This window comes from Nycticebus coucang, chromosome 8 (genome assembly GCF_027406575.1).
Source record: "Nycticebus coucang isolate mNycCou1 chromosome 8, mNycCou1.pri, whole genome shotgun sequence".
NCBI lineage: Eukaryota > Metazoa > Chordata > Mammalia > Primates > Lorisidae > Nycticebus > Nycticebus coucang.
This window is the reverse complement of record NC_069787.1, coordinates 57,484,518-57,503,750: the sequence shown is the minus strand read 5'-3', so window position 1 is coordinate 57,503,750 and position 19,233 is coordinate 57,484,518. Positions and strand designations below refer to the sequence as shown.

General features: G+C 35.1%; 1 protein-coding gene across 7 annotated transcripts in view; it reads right to left on the bottom strand.

Moving 5' to 3' along the window:
• The window catches only part of PIK3R4 (phosphoinositide-3-kinase regulatory subunit 4), an 81,757-nt gene that overhangs the window by 18,235 nt on the left and 44,289 nt on the right, over positions 1–19,233 (bottom strand). For 6 of the 7 annotated variants that reach the window (XR_008381756.1, XM_053599898.1, XM_053599896.1 and 3 more), the window contains exons 8-13: positions 16,085–16,230; positions 13,777–13,980; positions 11,510–11,711; positions 9,782–9,969; positions 8,240–8,450; positions 5,579–5,744 (exon numbers count right to left, since the gene is read on the bottom strand). Coding sequence is in view for 6 of the 7 variants with exons in the window: in XM_053599898.1 (XP_053455873.1) it covers positions 5,579–5,744; positions 8,240–8,450; positions 9,782–9,969; positions 11,510–11,711; positions 13,777–13,980; positions 16,085–16,230 (1,117 nt within the window). In the remaining variant the exon portion in view is untranslated. The remainder of the gene's footprint in view (positions 1–5,578; positions 5,745–8,239; positions 8,451–9,781; positions 9,970–11,509; positions 11,712–13,776; positions 13,981–16,084; positions 16,231–19,233) is intronic. The other variant, XM_053599899.1, reaches the window with a different exon arrangement.

Here is a 19,233-nt window from a genome sequence, read left to right as displayed (position 1 = left end):
CAGTTTATTTATGATATGTCCAGCTGTGGCTCCTTTGATTTTACCCTACTTGGAGTTCACTGAATTCTTAGTTGTGCAGATTAATTTAGGGGAGTTTTGGCCATTATTCTTCAAATATTCCTTCTCCTCCCATTTCTCTCTCCTCTTTTTCTGAAACTATTATTATGCATATGTTGGAATGCTTGATGGTATTCCACAAGTCTCTGAGACTCTAGGCTCTGTTCATTTTCCTTTATCTTTTTCTTTTTGTACCTCTGACTAGATAATGCCAATTATCTAACTTCAAATTCCCTTTATTCCTTGTCAACTGAAATCTGCTGTTAAGCCTCTCCAGTGAATTTATTTTAGTTATTATACTTTATAATTCCAGAATTTATATTTATTTATTACTTATATCTCTTTATTAGTATTGCCAATTTGGTGAAACATTGTTCTCACACTTTAATTCTTTAGACATTAAAAGGCTTCTTTTAGCTCTTTGAACATATTTTCAATGGATGTAAGGCTATGTCTAGGAAGCTCAATGTCTAGGATTACTTAGAAACAGTTTCCACTGACTTCCCTACATATAGGCCACCTTGTCCTGCTTCTTTGCCTGACATGTAGTTTTTCACCCAAAAATGTACATTCAAAATATAATGTGTCAACTTTGGAAAGAAGATTCTAGAGTTGATACTATTTGTTTCTTTAATAATTATCTTGGATGAATTCTGTAAACTGACACTTTGTTTATAAGTGGCCACTGAAGTCTCTGTTCAGTTAGTTTAGTGGTAATCTAATAACTGGACACTTCTTTCAAGACTTGAATTATTAGCTCGGTGCCCACAGCTCAGTGGTTAGGGTGCGGCCCACATACACCAAGGCAGGTGGGTTCGAACCCAGCCCGGGCCAGCTAAAACGATGACAACTGCAACAACAACAACAAAAAAATAGCTACATGTTGTGGCGGGCACCTGTAGTCCCATCTACTTGGGAGGCTGAGGCAAGAGAATCACTTAAGCCCAAGAGTCGCTGTGAGCTGTGATGCCATAGCACTCTACTGAGGACAACATAATGAGACTCTGTCTCAAAAAAAAAAAAAAAAGACTTGAATTATTAAGTGTTGCAGCCTTTTTTGAGGGTTTGGTTTGTGTTGTGGCACCCAACACCCCACCAAGTATTTTACAACTTTGCCTTAGCCTTCATTTCTTGCTTGTACACCGTCTCAAAGTCAGCCAGAGGTTGAGAACTTAGTCTTTTCAGTTCTTTCCTGGGCATGTGCACAATGCTACACTTACCTGTGGCCTTATAAATACCTACAAATACATCAAAATCTTTCAAAGGCACCTCGGGCATCTCATTACTCAGTCCTTCTTTCTAAGCTTTCTGTTCGTTTTTTGTTGTTCCAACTAGTAAAGCCACCTCAAAGAGCTGCAATGTTCAGCAAATGGTGCTATTTATCTTTAACAAATGCCCTGTAGGGTAGGTAAGGTTTTTCTCAGAAAACAAAGTCCAAGTCAGGTCAAATAAAGACAGACCCTGCAAATGGAACTTTTCAGCCACCTGGCAGAGAGGTCAAATAGTAACAATTCTCTGAGAACACAGTTTTTAGGGAGCGACTCCTCCACTGGCTACCAAGGGAGTATGATGGCTACTGCAGTTGCAGGACCATTTGTTATAAAAGCTCCCAAAAGGGCTAGGTAAGAGTGTGATGAGATTAAGCTAAATTAAATATCACACGACTCATTGTTCTTACGAAAAGTAGTTATTTTTCTTGAATAAACAGACTTTGGATTGTTGCAAGAATTTAGTTAATTTCCAGGGTTCTAAGAAAGGTGATTTTGATGGTTTTTGCCAAAAGAACATTGCTTTATAGAGTGCATTTCTGAAGGTCCTTATTCTACCATTCCAAAAATAGAAAATCTATATGCTCTTCTTAAACCTTTTAAAACACAATTATCAAAATCTTTCATATCAAAAACTATTTCTATAATGTCAGTTTTATAACTGCATCATCAGTTATTTAACCAATTTCACCCCTACCTACTGTTGAACCTTTAATTTGCTTCTAGTGTTTTTCCTATTATAAAAAAAAAAAAAAAAAATCTGAAAAGTCTTAAAACTAAATCTCTGAGTTTATTCATAATTATTTCCTTAGGATATGTACATCATAAAGGCTTGTGCCACAAATTGTCCAAAAGCCCTCCAGGGAAAACATACCAACTGCATTCCATCAGAAGGCACTCTATATGAGAATGCCCCAATACCATTAGCAGGTTTTCATGCTTCATGGCTTTTTTATTGCATTTCAGAGAGGCCTACAAGTTTCTTTCTCTTTTCTGCTGTAGTCCATGACATTCACTTAAGTGGTTTATTTTCTTTCCTCTTTTGGCCCCACTCTCCCCATCCCCAAAATTCAATTCCTAAGATTCAGGCTTCAGGCCTCCATTGCTTTTTATATTCCCTTTCCTTCAGAATAACCATATCATTTATAAAACAAAACAAATCAAAACAGAACTCTACTTTCAACAATTCCAATGACTCCAAAACGTGTAACCGTTAACATTGACCATTTTCTTGTGCACCCTTCAAATCGCTCCAACTCCTGTGACAGAACTCCACTTAGATATTCTACCATCGCCTCAATTTCAACAAACAACTTCCCATAAAATTGAAGATGTAAATGAGCCAGAAATAAGTCAGCATAAGAAGAAGACACAGAAAACAAAATTTAAAATGCTATAAAGAAGTTCAAAATCTATGCAAAAATTTAGAAAAACAGCAATTTTTTAAAAACTAGTCCCCAAGGGACAAACTGAAAGTTTAACTTAATTAAGAAAGAAGAAAATGGCAGAGCCACAAAATCAGTGGCATAAATCACCAATCACAGTTCAGTGAGAAAGTCAGGACTGAAGGGAAGGGAACTAGATGATCAGCCAACATAACATAGATGGAAAATCCTCTGTAATCAAAATGTACTAATAACATTTCCTAAGAAAATAGTTTTGCTATTCTTTCTCTGCCACCAATTGTTCCCCTGCAACAAAAAAAATAGACGCGCTATTGACAATAATCATCACTTTCTCCTCCCCTCTATGAAGCCATGTGATGGGGACAACATACTCCCTTTCTCTCTTCCCCAAGCCAAGGTCCACTGCATTCCACAAACAATGGAATGAGTGCTACAGGAAAGCAAGAAAGCAGCTGCATCCAGAGGAGATCCAATCTCCTAATTACCATATAAGCTTACCAAAGTCTGTAAGGTTGCCAAAATTTGGGGGACGCTATAGGCTAAAATGTGACACTGGAATACCACTGCCTAAAATATTGACACTAGGATACAGAAGGCATGACTCTGTGATAAAAGTCATTTGGGAATTACAGGCAGGGTTTTTGCAATTTATCCTCTTAATAAAAACGATAATGAATACAACTGATGATGATAACAGAGAACCATCTGGAAAAGAATTATCAGAAGTTTTTAAAACACTAATTAAAATGTTAATGATGGTAAGAATGAAGGGGGCAAAAATTTAAAAAGAAGGGACATAAGGGAACATCCTGGTCATATTCTGTATCTTGAAAGGGATTCAGGTTGCAGAGGTATATGTATTTGTTAGAACTCATGGAATAGTTCACTTAAGATCTATATACTTCATAATATATAAATTTTATATCAAAAAGGAACTATAAGTAAATGTTGAACTCTAGTTAATGACATGTGTGCTGAAGGGACTAATACATCTACAGTTTATTTTGAAATCATTAAAAACTGGATCGATGAGAAGAAGATAGATGGAAAGTTCTAAGACTTGGCAAACACAAAAAATTTATTAACTGTAAAATCTGGTGGCATGGGCACGGATGTTCACTGAAACATTTTCAATTTATCTTGCAGGTTTTAAATTTTACAATAAAATGTTGACAAAAAGTTGCTATATAGACACATTGATTTTTAACTGATTTTTAATTATGTTCTGACCAATGTAATACCAAAACAATGAACATAAAAACAATAATTAAGCATAGTATAAAAATAAGAGAAAAAGTGTCAAAAATATAATGTAAAAACATTAACAATCAACACAAAAAAATTGTCAAGTTGTTAAGTAAGGAATAAACTTATTATCAAAGATATTTTCCTGTTTGAGAATTTTTATGGTTAATGGTTATGGTCAATAAACTGATGACAAGAAAAGCCCCAGAGATTCCCCACATCTTTTTATAAGCAGATAAGATTCAATTTTGATTTCTAGTAGTTTTCTCTTCAGGCCAATATGAATATTGTAGAACTGTTTGTGTGTGTGTGTGTGTGTGTGTGTGTGTATAAATATAAAGAGGGTGCCCCAAAAATGTATTCACATTTTAAGAAAGAAAAAAAACTGCTAAATTTGTAATACTCAAGTCACATTTGACTTATTTTTGCAATTACAAAAGGTGCTCCATGTGACTTATATTCATCTTTCATTATCAGTATATACTGAATATACAATTTTAATAGTTTTTCCTTTCTTAAAATGTGTATGCTTTTTTGGCACCCTCTACATGTCTCTGTGTGTGGAGGGGGTAGGGGAGAAAGATAGAGAAAGAGAGAGAAGGGGATGGCACACAGACTGAAAATTAAGTAGGTACGTAACTATAAGGCTAGAATACTTATAATAATCACATTTATCAAAATCATATCATGCATATTTAAAATCTTAGGGATTTCAAATCATAAATTAGCTGCAACAGTGGAGCAGTGGCACAGTATTTGTTTTCCTTCCACAGCTAGTCATTCTATCATATCTTGACTTTTCTCTTGCTCATATTCCATCTAATCCATTCAACAAGTCTTACTGGCTCTACCATCAAAACATACCCAGAATCTGATCACTTCTCATCACCTCCCTCCTACCACCCTGGCACAAGCCACCATCTATTGCCTGAATTACTGTGTAAGTCTCCTAACCACTTCTACCTTGTCCTCTTCAGTCTAGTTTCAACACAACCAGAGTACTTGTCTTCATCTAACTCAGATCTTGTCTCTCTGCTCAGAACTCCCCAAAAGCTCCCCATCTCAGAGTCTTTACAGCAGCCTATATAAGGCCCAGTCTAATCTGACTCCTCTTACCCTTCCCTCTTGCTCTTTTCCAGCCACACAGACCTTTCTGTTGTTCTTCAAACATGCCAAACATCTTTCTTCATCAGGACCTTTAGGACTCCTGTTCTCTCTGCCTGGAATGCTCCTCCACAATGGTTTTTTCCCTCACTTTTTTCAATTCCTTTCTCAAATGTCATTTTCTCTGTGAGACACTCTCTGGACAATTTATTTAAAATTCTACTCTACCCAACCCTTATCATATTTCCTGGCCTCCTTTCCTGCTGTATAACTTTTTGTTTGTTTGTTTTACCATCTAACACATTGTATGTTTTACTTATTTATACTATTATTGTCTCTCACTTTCCACTAGAAGGTAAGCTCTACAGAAGAGGGATTTTGTCCACTAACCTTGCTGTATCCTTGGCACCCAAAACAAGCACTTGTTACAAAGTAAGAATTCAGTAAGTATTCACTGACCTCAAAGAATGAATTAAGCCACTCCTGAGCATATGTTACCTGGTGGTGGTAGTCTTCCCCTCCATTTTTTGACTGTTCCAGATCTTCACAGTGCCATCATTTGAACATGTTGCAAAAAGTGAGTGCTCATCAGAAACTCTAATTCGATTCACAGCAGATTTGTGCTCATGAAGATGTGCAACCAGTAGCCCTTTAGGACGCCACCCTAAGGAAAAGCAAACAACTGTTATCTTAAGTTGTAACAATCTCCTACTCATCCTCTAGTTAAAATCACCAACAACCATCTTGAGAATAATCATAATGAGTAAATAATTAAAAGCTATTTATAACTAACAAAGGTAGTTGATACTAGATATCTGATACTAGATACTTGATACTAGACCAAGACATATTTATTGAGTAAGGCATCAAGATAGCAATTGAGTGTTACTCAAATAGCTTCAGAGAGACTGTACCTGCACCCCTTCTCCAGTATCTGAAAAGACAAAGCAGTTACCTGCCACCCCTAAAAACCAAGACTATTGACTCAGAAGCATAAGTTAACAACTACCCTAGCCTACAGAAACTAGGCATAAAGGAACATAAACATCACACAGACCCAAATCCACCCACCATAAAAGTGTAACCTTGGGCTACTTATTTAAATTCTCTGAGCTGTACTTTCCTTAAATGTAAAATAAGGAGTATTTTACTTAATCAAAAGGGCAACTTTATGTATAAACAAGATGTAAGAAAGAGTATAACATTGTCCCTAATTCACAGTCAAGACCTGAAAGTTGGTAAATTCCCTCTCTACCTGCAATCATTTATTCTATGAGATAAATATGATATAAAAACCATATTATAAATTATAGCCCCAAAATATTCATAGACCGTCCAAAGTAATTTTCTTTGTTATAAGATACTGTAACTTTCTTTACAATATCTAAAACCTTCTGTGTTTTATGTATATTCTCTTTGTGTATGAGTTCCTAAAATAAATCATATAATACCTAAATTCATAAACCATGTCATATGCATTCTGAATCATTCATAGTACTTAGCATAGGTCACTGCACATAACTATCTTCAATGTTTGATGAATAAAGTTTTCTGTATCATACTAAATATAACATTTCATTATATTTAATATTCAATATTAAAATAAAACAGAAAGCTATGCTGAAAATATACTGTACTGGCAGTCAGCATTGTAACTGAGTGTTAACAATGCCATTTTAGAAATAACTTCTTTTTACCAAGAAACAATAATGAAATGAAGACTATTATCAAATCTGGCTACTCTAAGACAACAAATAAAACATTTTCCCTTGGATCTCTAGCTCGTGTGTGGGAACAACAGCTGAACGTGCTTTTTAAGGAAGATAAGCTGAATTTGAAAGTGATCAAGACTACTCTGTCAAACAGTGTAGACAATCTACCAGACAAAGTTGAACATTTCCCTCTAAAGAAAATCAATTTCACATAACCACTAAAGTGTGGAAAGAAAAAAATCAAGAGCCTAATAGTCATGGTACATTCCTTGAACCACAAAATTTGACATCTTTTCTATGATTTACTAAATAAAATGTGTTACTCCAGTAAAAATAAAATGCCACTTATAAAGACCGATCTTATCATGAAATTAAGTAGATAATTTGTGGTCAACTTTTTCTTTTTTTAAAGCATGGCCAGTAAAAATACTGACTTATATCCAGGAAACAGCTTAAACATTCCAAGATATTTATTTTCATAAGAAAAATTATGTGACTAGAGATGCCACTTGACACTTAATAATATTTTCTAAATCTTTAAATCACTGGCTTCTACCAGCATCTTCCCAAGTCCACATCAGAGACCCATTGGAATTCATATGATTCTTAAATGTCTATACATAAGCACATTATAAATTTCTCCTCAGAAAATTTTCAAGTTAAATTTTTGTTATTAAAATCTAAGTATAGAAACTCATAAAACTTTTTTTTTTAGAAATCTACAAACCTAATATTAACTATGCCATACTATAACAGACAAACCTGTTAATATAGCTGAGCGATAATTTTATCTGAAGTACCTTTAAATTTCTTTCAAATCTCCTAGGGTTAGAGAACTGCATCTCTAAAATCTTAATGTTGATAATCACTAACTGGTGGGATTATTAGGTAATGCTGTTTTCTTTTTAAAAATATTATTTTCGGGCGGCGCCTGTGGCTCAGCGGGTAGGGCGCCGGTCCCATATGCCGGAGGTGGCGAGTTCAAACCCAGCCCCGGCCAAATTAAAAAAAAAAAAAAAAAAAAAAAAATATTATTTTCTAAATTTTTTGCCTTTCTCTTACATATTAATAGATGCATGTTAAATCTTCCAGACATTAAAAGCAAGAGTTTACTTCCAAGAAGCCTGACATTCAATGAGAAAGTGACATGACAATAGCGGTAAAAACAACTATTATAAATGGGAAAAATGAAGCACAGACTAAATTATTAATACTAAGAAACTGGCCTAAATATGACACCACAAGTTGTACCCCCAACTAAAAAGATCCAGCTTTACAAATAATAATTTAAGATTTCTCACTTATTGCTCTTTGTTCTGCATCTCCCAAATGACAGTTTTGTTCTCACTTCCTTTCTCTGGTAATTAAGGATCAGTTAGTTTCCTAACTTAGAAGCTAGCTCAGGCACCCAGGTGGAGCACAACTATCTATCTGGGGGAACTTTTACCAGGTGGAGGAGGTTTGCTCTCCCATTCCGCATTCTCCATCATTTGCTTAGCAATCCTCTCAGCATTGCACTGCTCCCGCTTCTGTTGTATGAGCTGCTGAAGTTCAGTTTTACAAGTTGTAATCCGAATCTGGCAAGTGGAGGGCAGAATTGTACTACTTAAAACTTGTATTACTGGTTTCTTACTCTGGATGTTTGTCACTTCTGAAACCTAGAAAACAAACAGAATTATAGATCTTTATGTCATAAAATAAATTTGAAGACAAAAATGTACCTATGTTCTACCCGTGCATTTTATCAGCTTTTTGTCCATATTAATGTACCAGTTTTAAAATCTATCTAAATGATGTTTTCTCAGTGAAAACCTAGATAACCACAAACGCTACAATTCTAAACTTCTACATTTAGGGTACATGTGAAACTTAATAAATGTCTTAATTTAATATAATGTCTTATATTAAATGTATTTAATAAATGTCTTAATTTAATATAAATGTCTTAACATAATAACTAAGAAAATGCCAGGAAGACTATGTTAACCAGTGTGATGAAAATACGTCAAATGGTATATAAAACCAGTGTATGTACCCCATGATTGCATTAATGTACATAACTAAGACTTAATAATAAAAAAAGTCAGCACAAAGATAACATTAAGCAAAAATTCTCATTAATTTAAATGAAAAGAAGAAACAGAATTTCAATTTTATCAGTCTAGTTCAATTAATACTTTTAAGATATGATTGGTTAGGGGAAAACTACCTTAAATTACAAACTAATTTCAAATACAGAGGCTCCTTGATAACAGAACAGAGTTACATCCAAATAAACCCAGCATAAATTGAATTATCATAAGCAAAAAATGTACTTAATACACCTAACCTACTAAATATCACAGCTTAGGCTAGCCTACCACAAACATACCCAGAACACTTACAGTATCCTACACTTAGGCAAAATTATCAAATACAAAGCCTATTATGTAAAGTGTTCACTATCTGACATTATTGAATACTGTTTTCAAAGTGAAAATCAAGATGATTATATGGGTACCGAAAGCACAGTTTCTACTGAACACACAGCTTTCACAGCACGGACAAGTAGAAACATCATTAAGTCAAACAAACCATTTTAAGTTGGGAACCATCTCTGTCAAAATCATCATGACATTTATCATATATAGCAAACTTGAGATTTCTTTCCAGAAGTATTTTTGCTATTTTTCAAATGTAACTATGTTATATTAAAGGAAGAATAAAAAAAATTAAATGGTTTATTATAGCCTACTCATAATCCCAGTTCACAATAATGTCTTCAACCCACAATTTCAGATCACTGAAAATTGGCAAGTACTCTAAAATGAGACCTTTTTGGTACTTTCAATAACTAGATTTCCACTTGGCTGTAAAATTAAGATAAACCTGTCTCAGAAAGAAGTATGTCCACCCTACAAGACAAGTAACCACACTGATTTTCCTAGTATGGTATACAGCAGAATAAGATTCAAAGACATAAGGAATACTACTGCCTAGATGACAGTACCTGTGGAGAAGTTGACAAAGGGACACAAATGCCAGCAGAAGACTCAGAACGAGGAGGCTTCCCAGTCTGAATCACCTCTTGGTCATTCCCTTTAGGTAGGGCCTGTGAGATGTTTGGTGGCTCCAGAGACCCAAACATGCTTTTCCATTCTTCATTTACATTTGAGTCTTGTTTTACATGTTTTCTAGCTATGAAAATATTTCAGAATAGTTAGTCTAAAGGTAGCCTTTAAAATCAATATATGCTTTATTGTCTTAAGAAGTGGGGGAAAGCAATGGACTTCACATCATATTTGTTCTTTAAGATTTCTAATTGATTCATATTTTTATCAACTCATTAACTCTCACTTCATCTCTCTAGCAGATGGAACAGATGTGCTTTCAATGGTGTTAATAATTAGACCTAATTGCGCTCCAGTTTCCTAATGCTAGCTCAATTTCAAGTAACCACTTTATCTAAAGAAGAGACAATAAAAACAACTTCTTCAATGTCATTGCCCACACTGCTAAAAATGCTAAACATAACTTCTCCATTTCTAGGATCAGTTACTTCAAAAACAAACAAAAACTTAAAAAAAAAAAGAAGAAATTTAAAAATTGGACTGGTATACAGCTACATCCTTAGTATAGACAGATGTAAAATCTTTTATTTTTATCTTTGTCCAACAATAAAAAATGTAAGTAACCCAAAGTTCTAATACTACCAAAATATAGCATAAATTGCTCTCATAATTGTAATAGACTGAACTTTTACTAAGTGGTGGTAGCGCTTCAGCTTTCCTTCAACTTTATAAACCTCATAAACTATATTTTAATGATACACACTTGACAATACCAGGTATCACCAGTATCTGATAATCATATAGAAAAAAAATGGCATTTCTCATTGTTTTAATTTGCATTGATTATTTACTTTTTCACATATATGCATTTCTGTTCTTTTATCAATCAGTTGTACGTTCAAATCCTTTCCCCTTTTTCTTTTAGTGTGCTTGACTTTTTCTCATTAATTTGTATGAATACTTTTATTTATGGATATAAACCATTAAAAATTATGTTACAAATACCTTATCCCAATTTTGGCAATTAGAAGATTTTAAATATAATTGATTAACTGCTCTCAAAATCTAACGCTAGAATAGAGGAATTTTTAAAAGCATGTACCTACTAGTGACTATACCTGCAAAAATGGTACATATAAAAACCTCATACAATCAATGGCAGTGTCAGACAAGCTAACAGTTTCAAAAATCAAGACTGTAAATGGTTCAAGCTTCTCTGGTCTCTACTTTTGTATTTCATTGTCAATAGCAAAACTATTCTTTTAAATTCATTGGGTATTACCTACTACTAATAAATGACAAACCTTTATCTCCTTTTATATAAGACTATTGCCCTTAGGTTGGTGTTGAAAGGATTAGAAAAACAGAATTCTATCTTCAATCATATACCTCCACAGAGACAACATGATTTTATTACAAGGCTTTGGAATTAAGCCTTGGTTCATCACATACAGAGCTGTGATTTGGTAGGTTACTTAATCACCTAATTGTACAGTTCACTTGCTCACTTTTCCTCCCCCAAATCTCCCTCTTAAGTAATGAAGTCACTATATTTGAAAGTTCTATATATGAGAAATGGGGCTTTTTATTATTAGCTAGTTAAAAAACAGTCTTATGAAATAACTCATAATATCAAGCTAAACACATACACAAAGAAATATACTAACCCCGTTTGTCATCTGGTTCTTGTTTGGTTTTAACAAGATCAACTTGTCTCCCAATTATGCCTAAGGCTGCCAAGTCAATAATACCTTTCTGACTACTATCATGAAGGTGGCTCTGATCCACTATATTGGCCTTTGCTTTATTAGATTTCATCATGAAGTCTTTCAGTGCCAGAAGTTTGTCTTCTTCTTCCTCTGTCATTCCCTATAACCAAATAGAAGCACATATTTTAGATTATTCTTACATGGAATAATAGGCCTCAGAATGACTAAATAAAGGGTCAACCTACCCCCAAATTTAAAATTGAAAGAGACTCGTGTATTGAAGCAAGCAAATGCAAGTGAAAAACAAAGTATCAATACAGAACATGTCACTACTGGGATCTCCCAGAATACTCTACTATTCGGACACTTTCTCTACTATTAGGACACTTTGTATCAATATCTTAACTGACAGCATTCAAATTTAATTCATCTTTGACATTTCCAAAGAACTTAACATGTAATGGATAACTATTAAATGAACATATAATATCTAAACAAAAACTCCGAATGTACAATATTAAGTAAAAGAATGTACCTACTTCAACCTTGCTTCTAGTTGTGTTGAGAAATTAATATTAAATAAGTATGTGAAGACACTTTATGACATATAAATATTTTACACAACTGAGAAATTGATAGGAATGTTGGCTGAACTGTAAATCTAAGCAATACAACCACTAGCATTCTAGGATAATGGATGAAATCAGACTACCTGGGTTCAAATTCCTATTACTATCTGTGTCAGCAGTCCTCAGCCTTTTCGGCATCAGGGACTAATGGAAAAACATGTATGTTAGCAAAGTGACAAGAAAGGCCAAGGGGCTAGAGTGGCTCCATGAGGTAAATGATGACTTACAATGAAAATAAAATTTAAGGATGGAGGCCTTTAACATACAGGGTCGGTAGGAGAAAGAAAAATACAGAGTCATAAGGTCCAAGGCTAAAGAATAATTTTGGTTGGGATAATTTTTATTGCATGCCAAAATCTTTTTCATAAGAATTACTTACTCAAGAGAAACAACAAAAAACATGTGACTCGAGAATCCAATTTTAGAACTACTTTCTAAAATATAAAAGAAATCTAATGTACAAGCCAAATTGAAGAAAAAACCCCCAAAAAAAAGTTCTTCAGAAATTCAAGTCACATCAAATCAAGTCTTCAAAAACAAAGGAAAACTAACCACTTTCCTGGAAGAGACATTCAGAGGCAGCCATAACCTCCAGGCAAATCTAGATCTAAAAGATTCAAAATGGTATCGACCAGCCTCCCACAGGAGCCTGTTTCAATGTTCAATCACCCAAACCAACGCTCAGGCATCAAACAGTGGCAGATATGCAGTGACAGTACAATACATGAAAGAATTTACATCGTTAAACTTATAAAATTCTGTCTCTGTAACTGAATACACTTTCTCATCTTCTTTTCTTGTTAGACAGGAGATGACTGACAAGAATTCTCTGTACAAAAACTTTCTGGAGAATTAAAGATAGCCATTAACATCCTTCAGTATTTGCCTTATAATAACATCCCTCAGTATTTGCCTTATAGCTCATGGAGCACATATTCACCAACTGTATTCTTTATTTCTGCCTTGACTTTTCTAGGTTCCACACATCCTCATAACATAGGAAGCTGAAATTGGACTTATTATTTCTAAAGAGGCTTTATCAATCCAAACTATAATAAAAGGACTGCTTCCTAGTTTTAAGACAAATCATTAATGGATCCAAATTAAAGATATAGCAGTAAATGCTGGCTTATTCATCTTAGATGCATTTTGAAGTTATTTTAGCTGTTTGTATGTACTGAGAACTCAATAAATTTAGACTGAAATGAACCAGGACCTTTCTATACTGCATCTGTGCTTTGCAGATTTCTTCCTGCTGAAGTGCATTTTGGTTTTGGTGAAATGTGTGATTAAATCAAGAATATTACTTAAATCTAAGGTTATTTCTACGTTCCCTCATTTACTTAGCCAGTAATCACAAAAGAAAGTTAATAGGCCTGCCATGATTCCTCATTTATTTCAATTAAATGCTTTATCATCATCCTAATATCTTTGCTTGAATACCAGGGCAAATGCATAGAATGTTTGCCATGTTTATGTCCTTATTTTTTATAATGTAACATTAACCAATAAAAAATATTTTAATAACTAAATGAACACTTCAATAGTTTTACAAAATTTGCATTTAAATGTAAGATTTCAGCAAGTTGGTACAACCTGTGAGAGCAATTTCTTCAGAAGCTGTGCTATTGCAGGATCCTCAGGTGGAGGGCAGTCAGGAAGAGCCCCATTTCGTTTCTTCTGACGCATATGAAGATGTCTGAATAAGCTACTAATATCTTTAGACCTCAAAGCATAATCAAATATAGAGCGACTTACTGGCTCTTTTAAAACACTGAGTAAAACAAGTTTTCTTTCAATCTATATTAGAAAAATAAACAGAATCAGCCAAAAATACAACATACAGTATAGTTATTTTCAAATTCAATAAATACAACTTATGAATAGTTAACACAGGTGTTTATTTCCTAAGAAAATAAGATATAGCAACATTTGCAATTTTTGTATAGAAGGAAAAAGAACACTAGTGAAAAAAAGGCAAGGCATTTCTTACTTTTCATTGTTAGCACTAGACCACACATCTGTGCCTATTACACTGGAAGACTAATAAAACTACCTATGCCAGAAAATTTTAGAAAATGTACATCTGATGTAGTTATCCCAATACATCAGATGACATCCCAAATTTAAAAACTATATGTAGTTCACAGGTCTAATAACAGTAGACACTGATCCAGAAAAGATGCTCAACTTCCTTCAGTAGTTACTAATCCCAGTAGATTCAACCACTTCTAAAAAATATTACTCTTTCCATAGAATTGATAAAATCCTTCCTTTTATTATTCAAAAGAACACTTTCTTTGTCAATGACTATATAAGAAAATGAATGAGCACTTTCTTTAGATGTATTTAACTACCTGGTGAGTTGACCAGTGGAAACCAGCATAAAAGGTATCTTTTGCCCAACCTAAACTGTACAAAGATTAGATTCATGAAACAAATGGATAATTAGCCTCTTAACTCCTGACCCTGGCCTCTCAAAATATAAACCAATGATAAAAGCAAAAGTTTTTCTTTTTAAGATTATATTTTTATTTTATTTTATGATTTTTTTTTTTTTTTGAGACAGTCTTTCACTCTATAGCCCTCAGTAGAGTGCTGTGGAGTCATAGCTCACAGAAACCTCAAATTCCTGGGCTCAATCGATCTTCTTGCCTCAGCCTCCCAAGTAGCTAAGACTACAGGCACTTGCCACAACACCCAGCTAGTTTTTCTATTTTTAGTTGAGATGGGGTCTCGCTCTTGCTCAGGCTGGTCTCAAACCCCTGAGTTCAAGTGATCCACTGGCATCAGCCTCCCAAAGTGCTAGGATTACAGGCATGAGCTACCACACCCAGTCAAAAGCAAACGTTTAATGAATAAACTTATAAATAGAATAATTAGTCAAAAGGAGTAGATATCTCTATATCTAATTTCCAATGAGCATTTTAAGGCATTTTTTTCACATAGGGCTATCCATCTTTCATATATATGTAAATTATTCTTAGGGTAAAGATTAAAAAATTCTATAAAGTCTATGAAATCAAAAATAATGATTGCCAGAAATAAATGAATCTATGAGGAAAGTAAGGACTAAAGACTTGGCCAAATCTCCTTGTTTCCAGAGTTTAGCCCTGCCATTTTCTCTAAGGGAAGGTACATTAAGATACAAAGGTAGGAGAAAACTAGAGAAGCATGTGAATTTCCAAGTGGGAAATTAAGTTTTGGTTAAAAAAAAAAATTTTTTTTTCACATTATTTTAACAGACAACGTTTCATGAGACTCAACGTTTCATTCAATTTAAGTATCTATTTTGATAGTTGGCTGTCTGCAAGATGATGGGTATAAACACTGACAAGCTAGGTAAATAAAATGTACCTTGTACAAACCACAGACCCCCAAGTTTATTATCAAGAACTATATTGCTAGAGGTGAAAGGCCAGGGGATGGAAGGGAGGAGTTTGTTAGATGAAAAAGGAAAAGAAATAAAACCAGTTAGTAGTAAAAAAAAAAAAAAAGGGAAAAAGAAGGGACTTTTTGCTAAACTATTATAAATGACGACTTTGGCTGAAATCAGTTATACATTTTACAATAAAAAGCAAAGGTCCATCAATATGCATTTCTTCTAGATTATACATATTTCACTTTAACAGCAAATGAGTTATAAAATTACATAAAAGAAAATAAAGTATGAACTACTACATGCTATATTAAGCATAACATGATATATAACAACGTTCTCTTGAATTTTTCTCATCTTCAAAGTTGCTTGGCCCATTAACATTAAAAAGTTAGAAATGAGTATGAAAATGCAACAGTCCAATTTAAATTTCTAAAAATTTAAAGAAAAATAGGACTTTCTAAACATTTTGTTAAAGGGACACAGTTTGGAGGGAGGATTGACCACAAGTTGGAACAAATATACCTGTATTATTGGCTGGGTAATATATGGGTCAAGATAAGGCATCAGTTTACAGTAGACATCAGCAGTACTTATTTGATGGGCTACCACTGTAATAAATCCCACAGCACCATAGCGTATCCATAAGTTGGGATGACACAGGAAGGGGGCTAAAGAGGGAGGAAAAAAGGATATGTTTCAAATAAGTTAATTCATTCTTTTCAAACTTCACATTATAACATAACTGAGAAAAGGATTATACCACAATGTTACTATCAAATGCCTTCACATACTCATTTACACTGAGGCATAAACTCAACCAACTGAACACACTATTATTAGGTAATATTCTTTTATTGTAAATGTTAGTAGTACTATAAAATAAAAAGTTAGCCCTTTCTGAGGATTTAAAATATACACGTATTTTTTACCTAGGGCTAAAAATAGGTAGGTACCTACTCCTTATCCTAGACTTACACTATTATACAGAAACACAAAAAGTTCCAACAATGCACAGCAAATTGTTACTCCCCTAGATGCACCCCTCAGAAGTTCAAGCAAATAGCATCCACCACAGAAGCAGCAGAGAAACTGGGGGGTTCTTACTTCACCAAGCCACAGTCTAAGTTTAAGGAAACAATCTGGCCTATCTGACATTCTGCAAATTTAATATATAATTCATAATTTCACTCATAAGGCATCATGAATGGAAACTAAAAAGGCAGAAGACATAATGCCTATTCTTAAAAAGTTCAAAATATAGTATTAAACCAGAAAAGTAAATGAATGCCTTTTTACCCCTTTTAACAATTTTACGTATTAAGCCTACAATCACTGATTTCAACTAATCAAAGACACACTAATCTGATTTAGAATAGAAGTCAAACTTCTAAAAGCAAAAGAAAAAAAGCATTTGTATTAGCTCTGAGCATTTAAAGATACTAGCATTCAGGGATGTTATGCAAATAATACATGTATATTTAAAGGAGAAGGAGACAAAAGGTGTTCAAAATCTCTCTCCCAAAGTTCTCACATTTCCAGCTCTTCTATTCATACACAAAAAAAGTTCTGGTCATTTCATGAACACCCTGAGCTTCTGGTCCATCTAACAAGGGAGGAATGGTATATTTATTTCCCTTTGACAAGAGAGAAAATGAGGATTGAAAAAACACTGACTAAACTTCAGAAAGTAGCTAAACCCACAGTGGCTTAACAGGAGCTGTGAACTGTGTTATACTGAATTATTTGCCCCAATTCTTAACTTTCCTGCATTACATAACCACACTCACACATACTCTGCAAGTCCTTATGATACATGACAAATACTTCTGTGCTCCCTGCCTTTCTCTCGGTCACATTACTTGCTTGGGCCAATGAGTATTAGCAAAGGTAATGCAACAGAAACTTGAAATGAGCTGCATAAGTAGGTTTACCCCATGTTTCTGTCGTCACCATGAGAAGAACATAACGTAGGTAGCTGCTGCCCCTACAACCAGGGCCCCAGAGTGAGACAGATGAATCACAGTCACCACAGACAATCTGAAGACGCACAGCCAGAAGCAGAACCACCCATACAACCTGCAGACGCATGAGGAGAAATTTATTGAAATAATTACTGAGATTTTGTGGTTGCTACAATATTATTGTATCAATAAGTAGCTGACCGAAATAAAGCACCGAAATAAATACTCCAAAAATAAGGAGCCTGGAGCAAAAGAATGATAAATAAAACAGCATATTCAGTCTTTTCTCTATTTAATGCATTCAAATTATTGAATTGACAAGCATGAGAGAAGTATTCATAATATCTAAATGGTAAGAGTATAGTTTTTTGGGGTTTTTTTGTTTGTTTGTTTGTTTTAGACAAAAATCTCCCTCTGTCATCCTGAGTTAGAGTGCCATAATGTCAACATAGCTCATAGCAACCTCAAACTCTTGGACTAAAGTGATCCTCCTGCCTCAGTCTCCTCAGTAACTGGGACTACAGGCACCTGCCACGACACCCAGCTAGTTTTTTTCTATTTTTAGTAGAGATGGGAGTCTCGCTTTTGCTCAGGCTGTGTCAAACTCCTGAGTTCAAGCAATCCACCCACCTTGGCCTCCCAGAGTGCTATGATTACAGGCATGAGCCGTTGGACCTGGCCAAGTGTGTAGTTTTTTAAAAGGTTCCCAAGGAAATCATGATAACCTTCAAAACCACCACCACCACCTTTAAAAATCACTACAACAAACAGTGATATCAGAAAGATGGCAAAACAGGACATTTCAGTATTCAATCCCTTGTAGTGAAATCAATTTTAACAACTATCCACACATGAAAATATCATTATAAGAGGTAGGGAGTCCAGAAGAAAGGTTAGCATACTTAGGTATAGCAGAAAAATAAGAAAAGCCACTTTTAACAGGTAGGAAGGATAGTTTCAAATTATCCACATAAACACATAAACAGCCAATGAGCCTGGGCAGCACAGGGCAGAGCAATACCTTCTTCCCAAGTGGGGGGAGAAGATTAAGTGAGTACCCAACTTTGCCACAGGCCCAAATCAGTAAATCAGTAAAACCCAGGCCCTCAGCCTACCTACATTGACGTAGCCTCCATGTCCTTAGAGTCACACACTCCAGGCCAGCCACCATGGACCCAGGACCCAGACCTGTCCCTGCAGACTCAGCCTCTAGACCAGCCCCAGAGTCCAGTTGACCCTAGAGGACATAGGCTTGAGAGGACCCAGGGTTCAAGCCCACCCCAGTAGACTACGGCACCCACCTGAGCACTGTAGACTCATGCCTATGGACTCAGGCTCTAGACACATCCTAATGGGCCCTTGCATCAAGGACCAGGCCTATCCCCACAGACCAGGCACCAGGCCTAACCTGGAGCCAAGCAGGCTCCTGCAGACTCAGGCTCAAGGCTTGCCCTAGCACCACATCAGCTCCCACACACCCAAGTTTCAGGCCAGAATCCACAGGCTCCAGGCTCACTCTCATTAACAAAGTCAGCAAGCCCGCACCAATGAATCCCATCACAGGCTGGCTGTTATGAATCCAGGATCAAGGGTGGCCCCAGTGAACTAAGGTTTCAAGCCCAACTCCATGGATAGGGCCACATCTTCTGGAACCAGGTGCCAGGCTTGCAAACCCATAACAAGTCCTCTTCCCAAGTGGGGGGAGAAGAT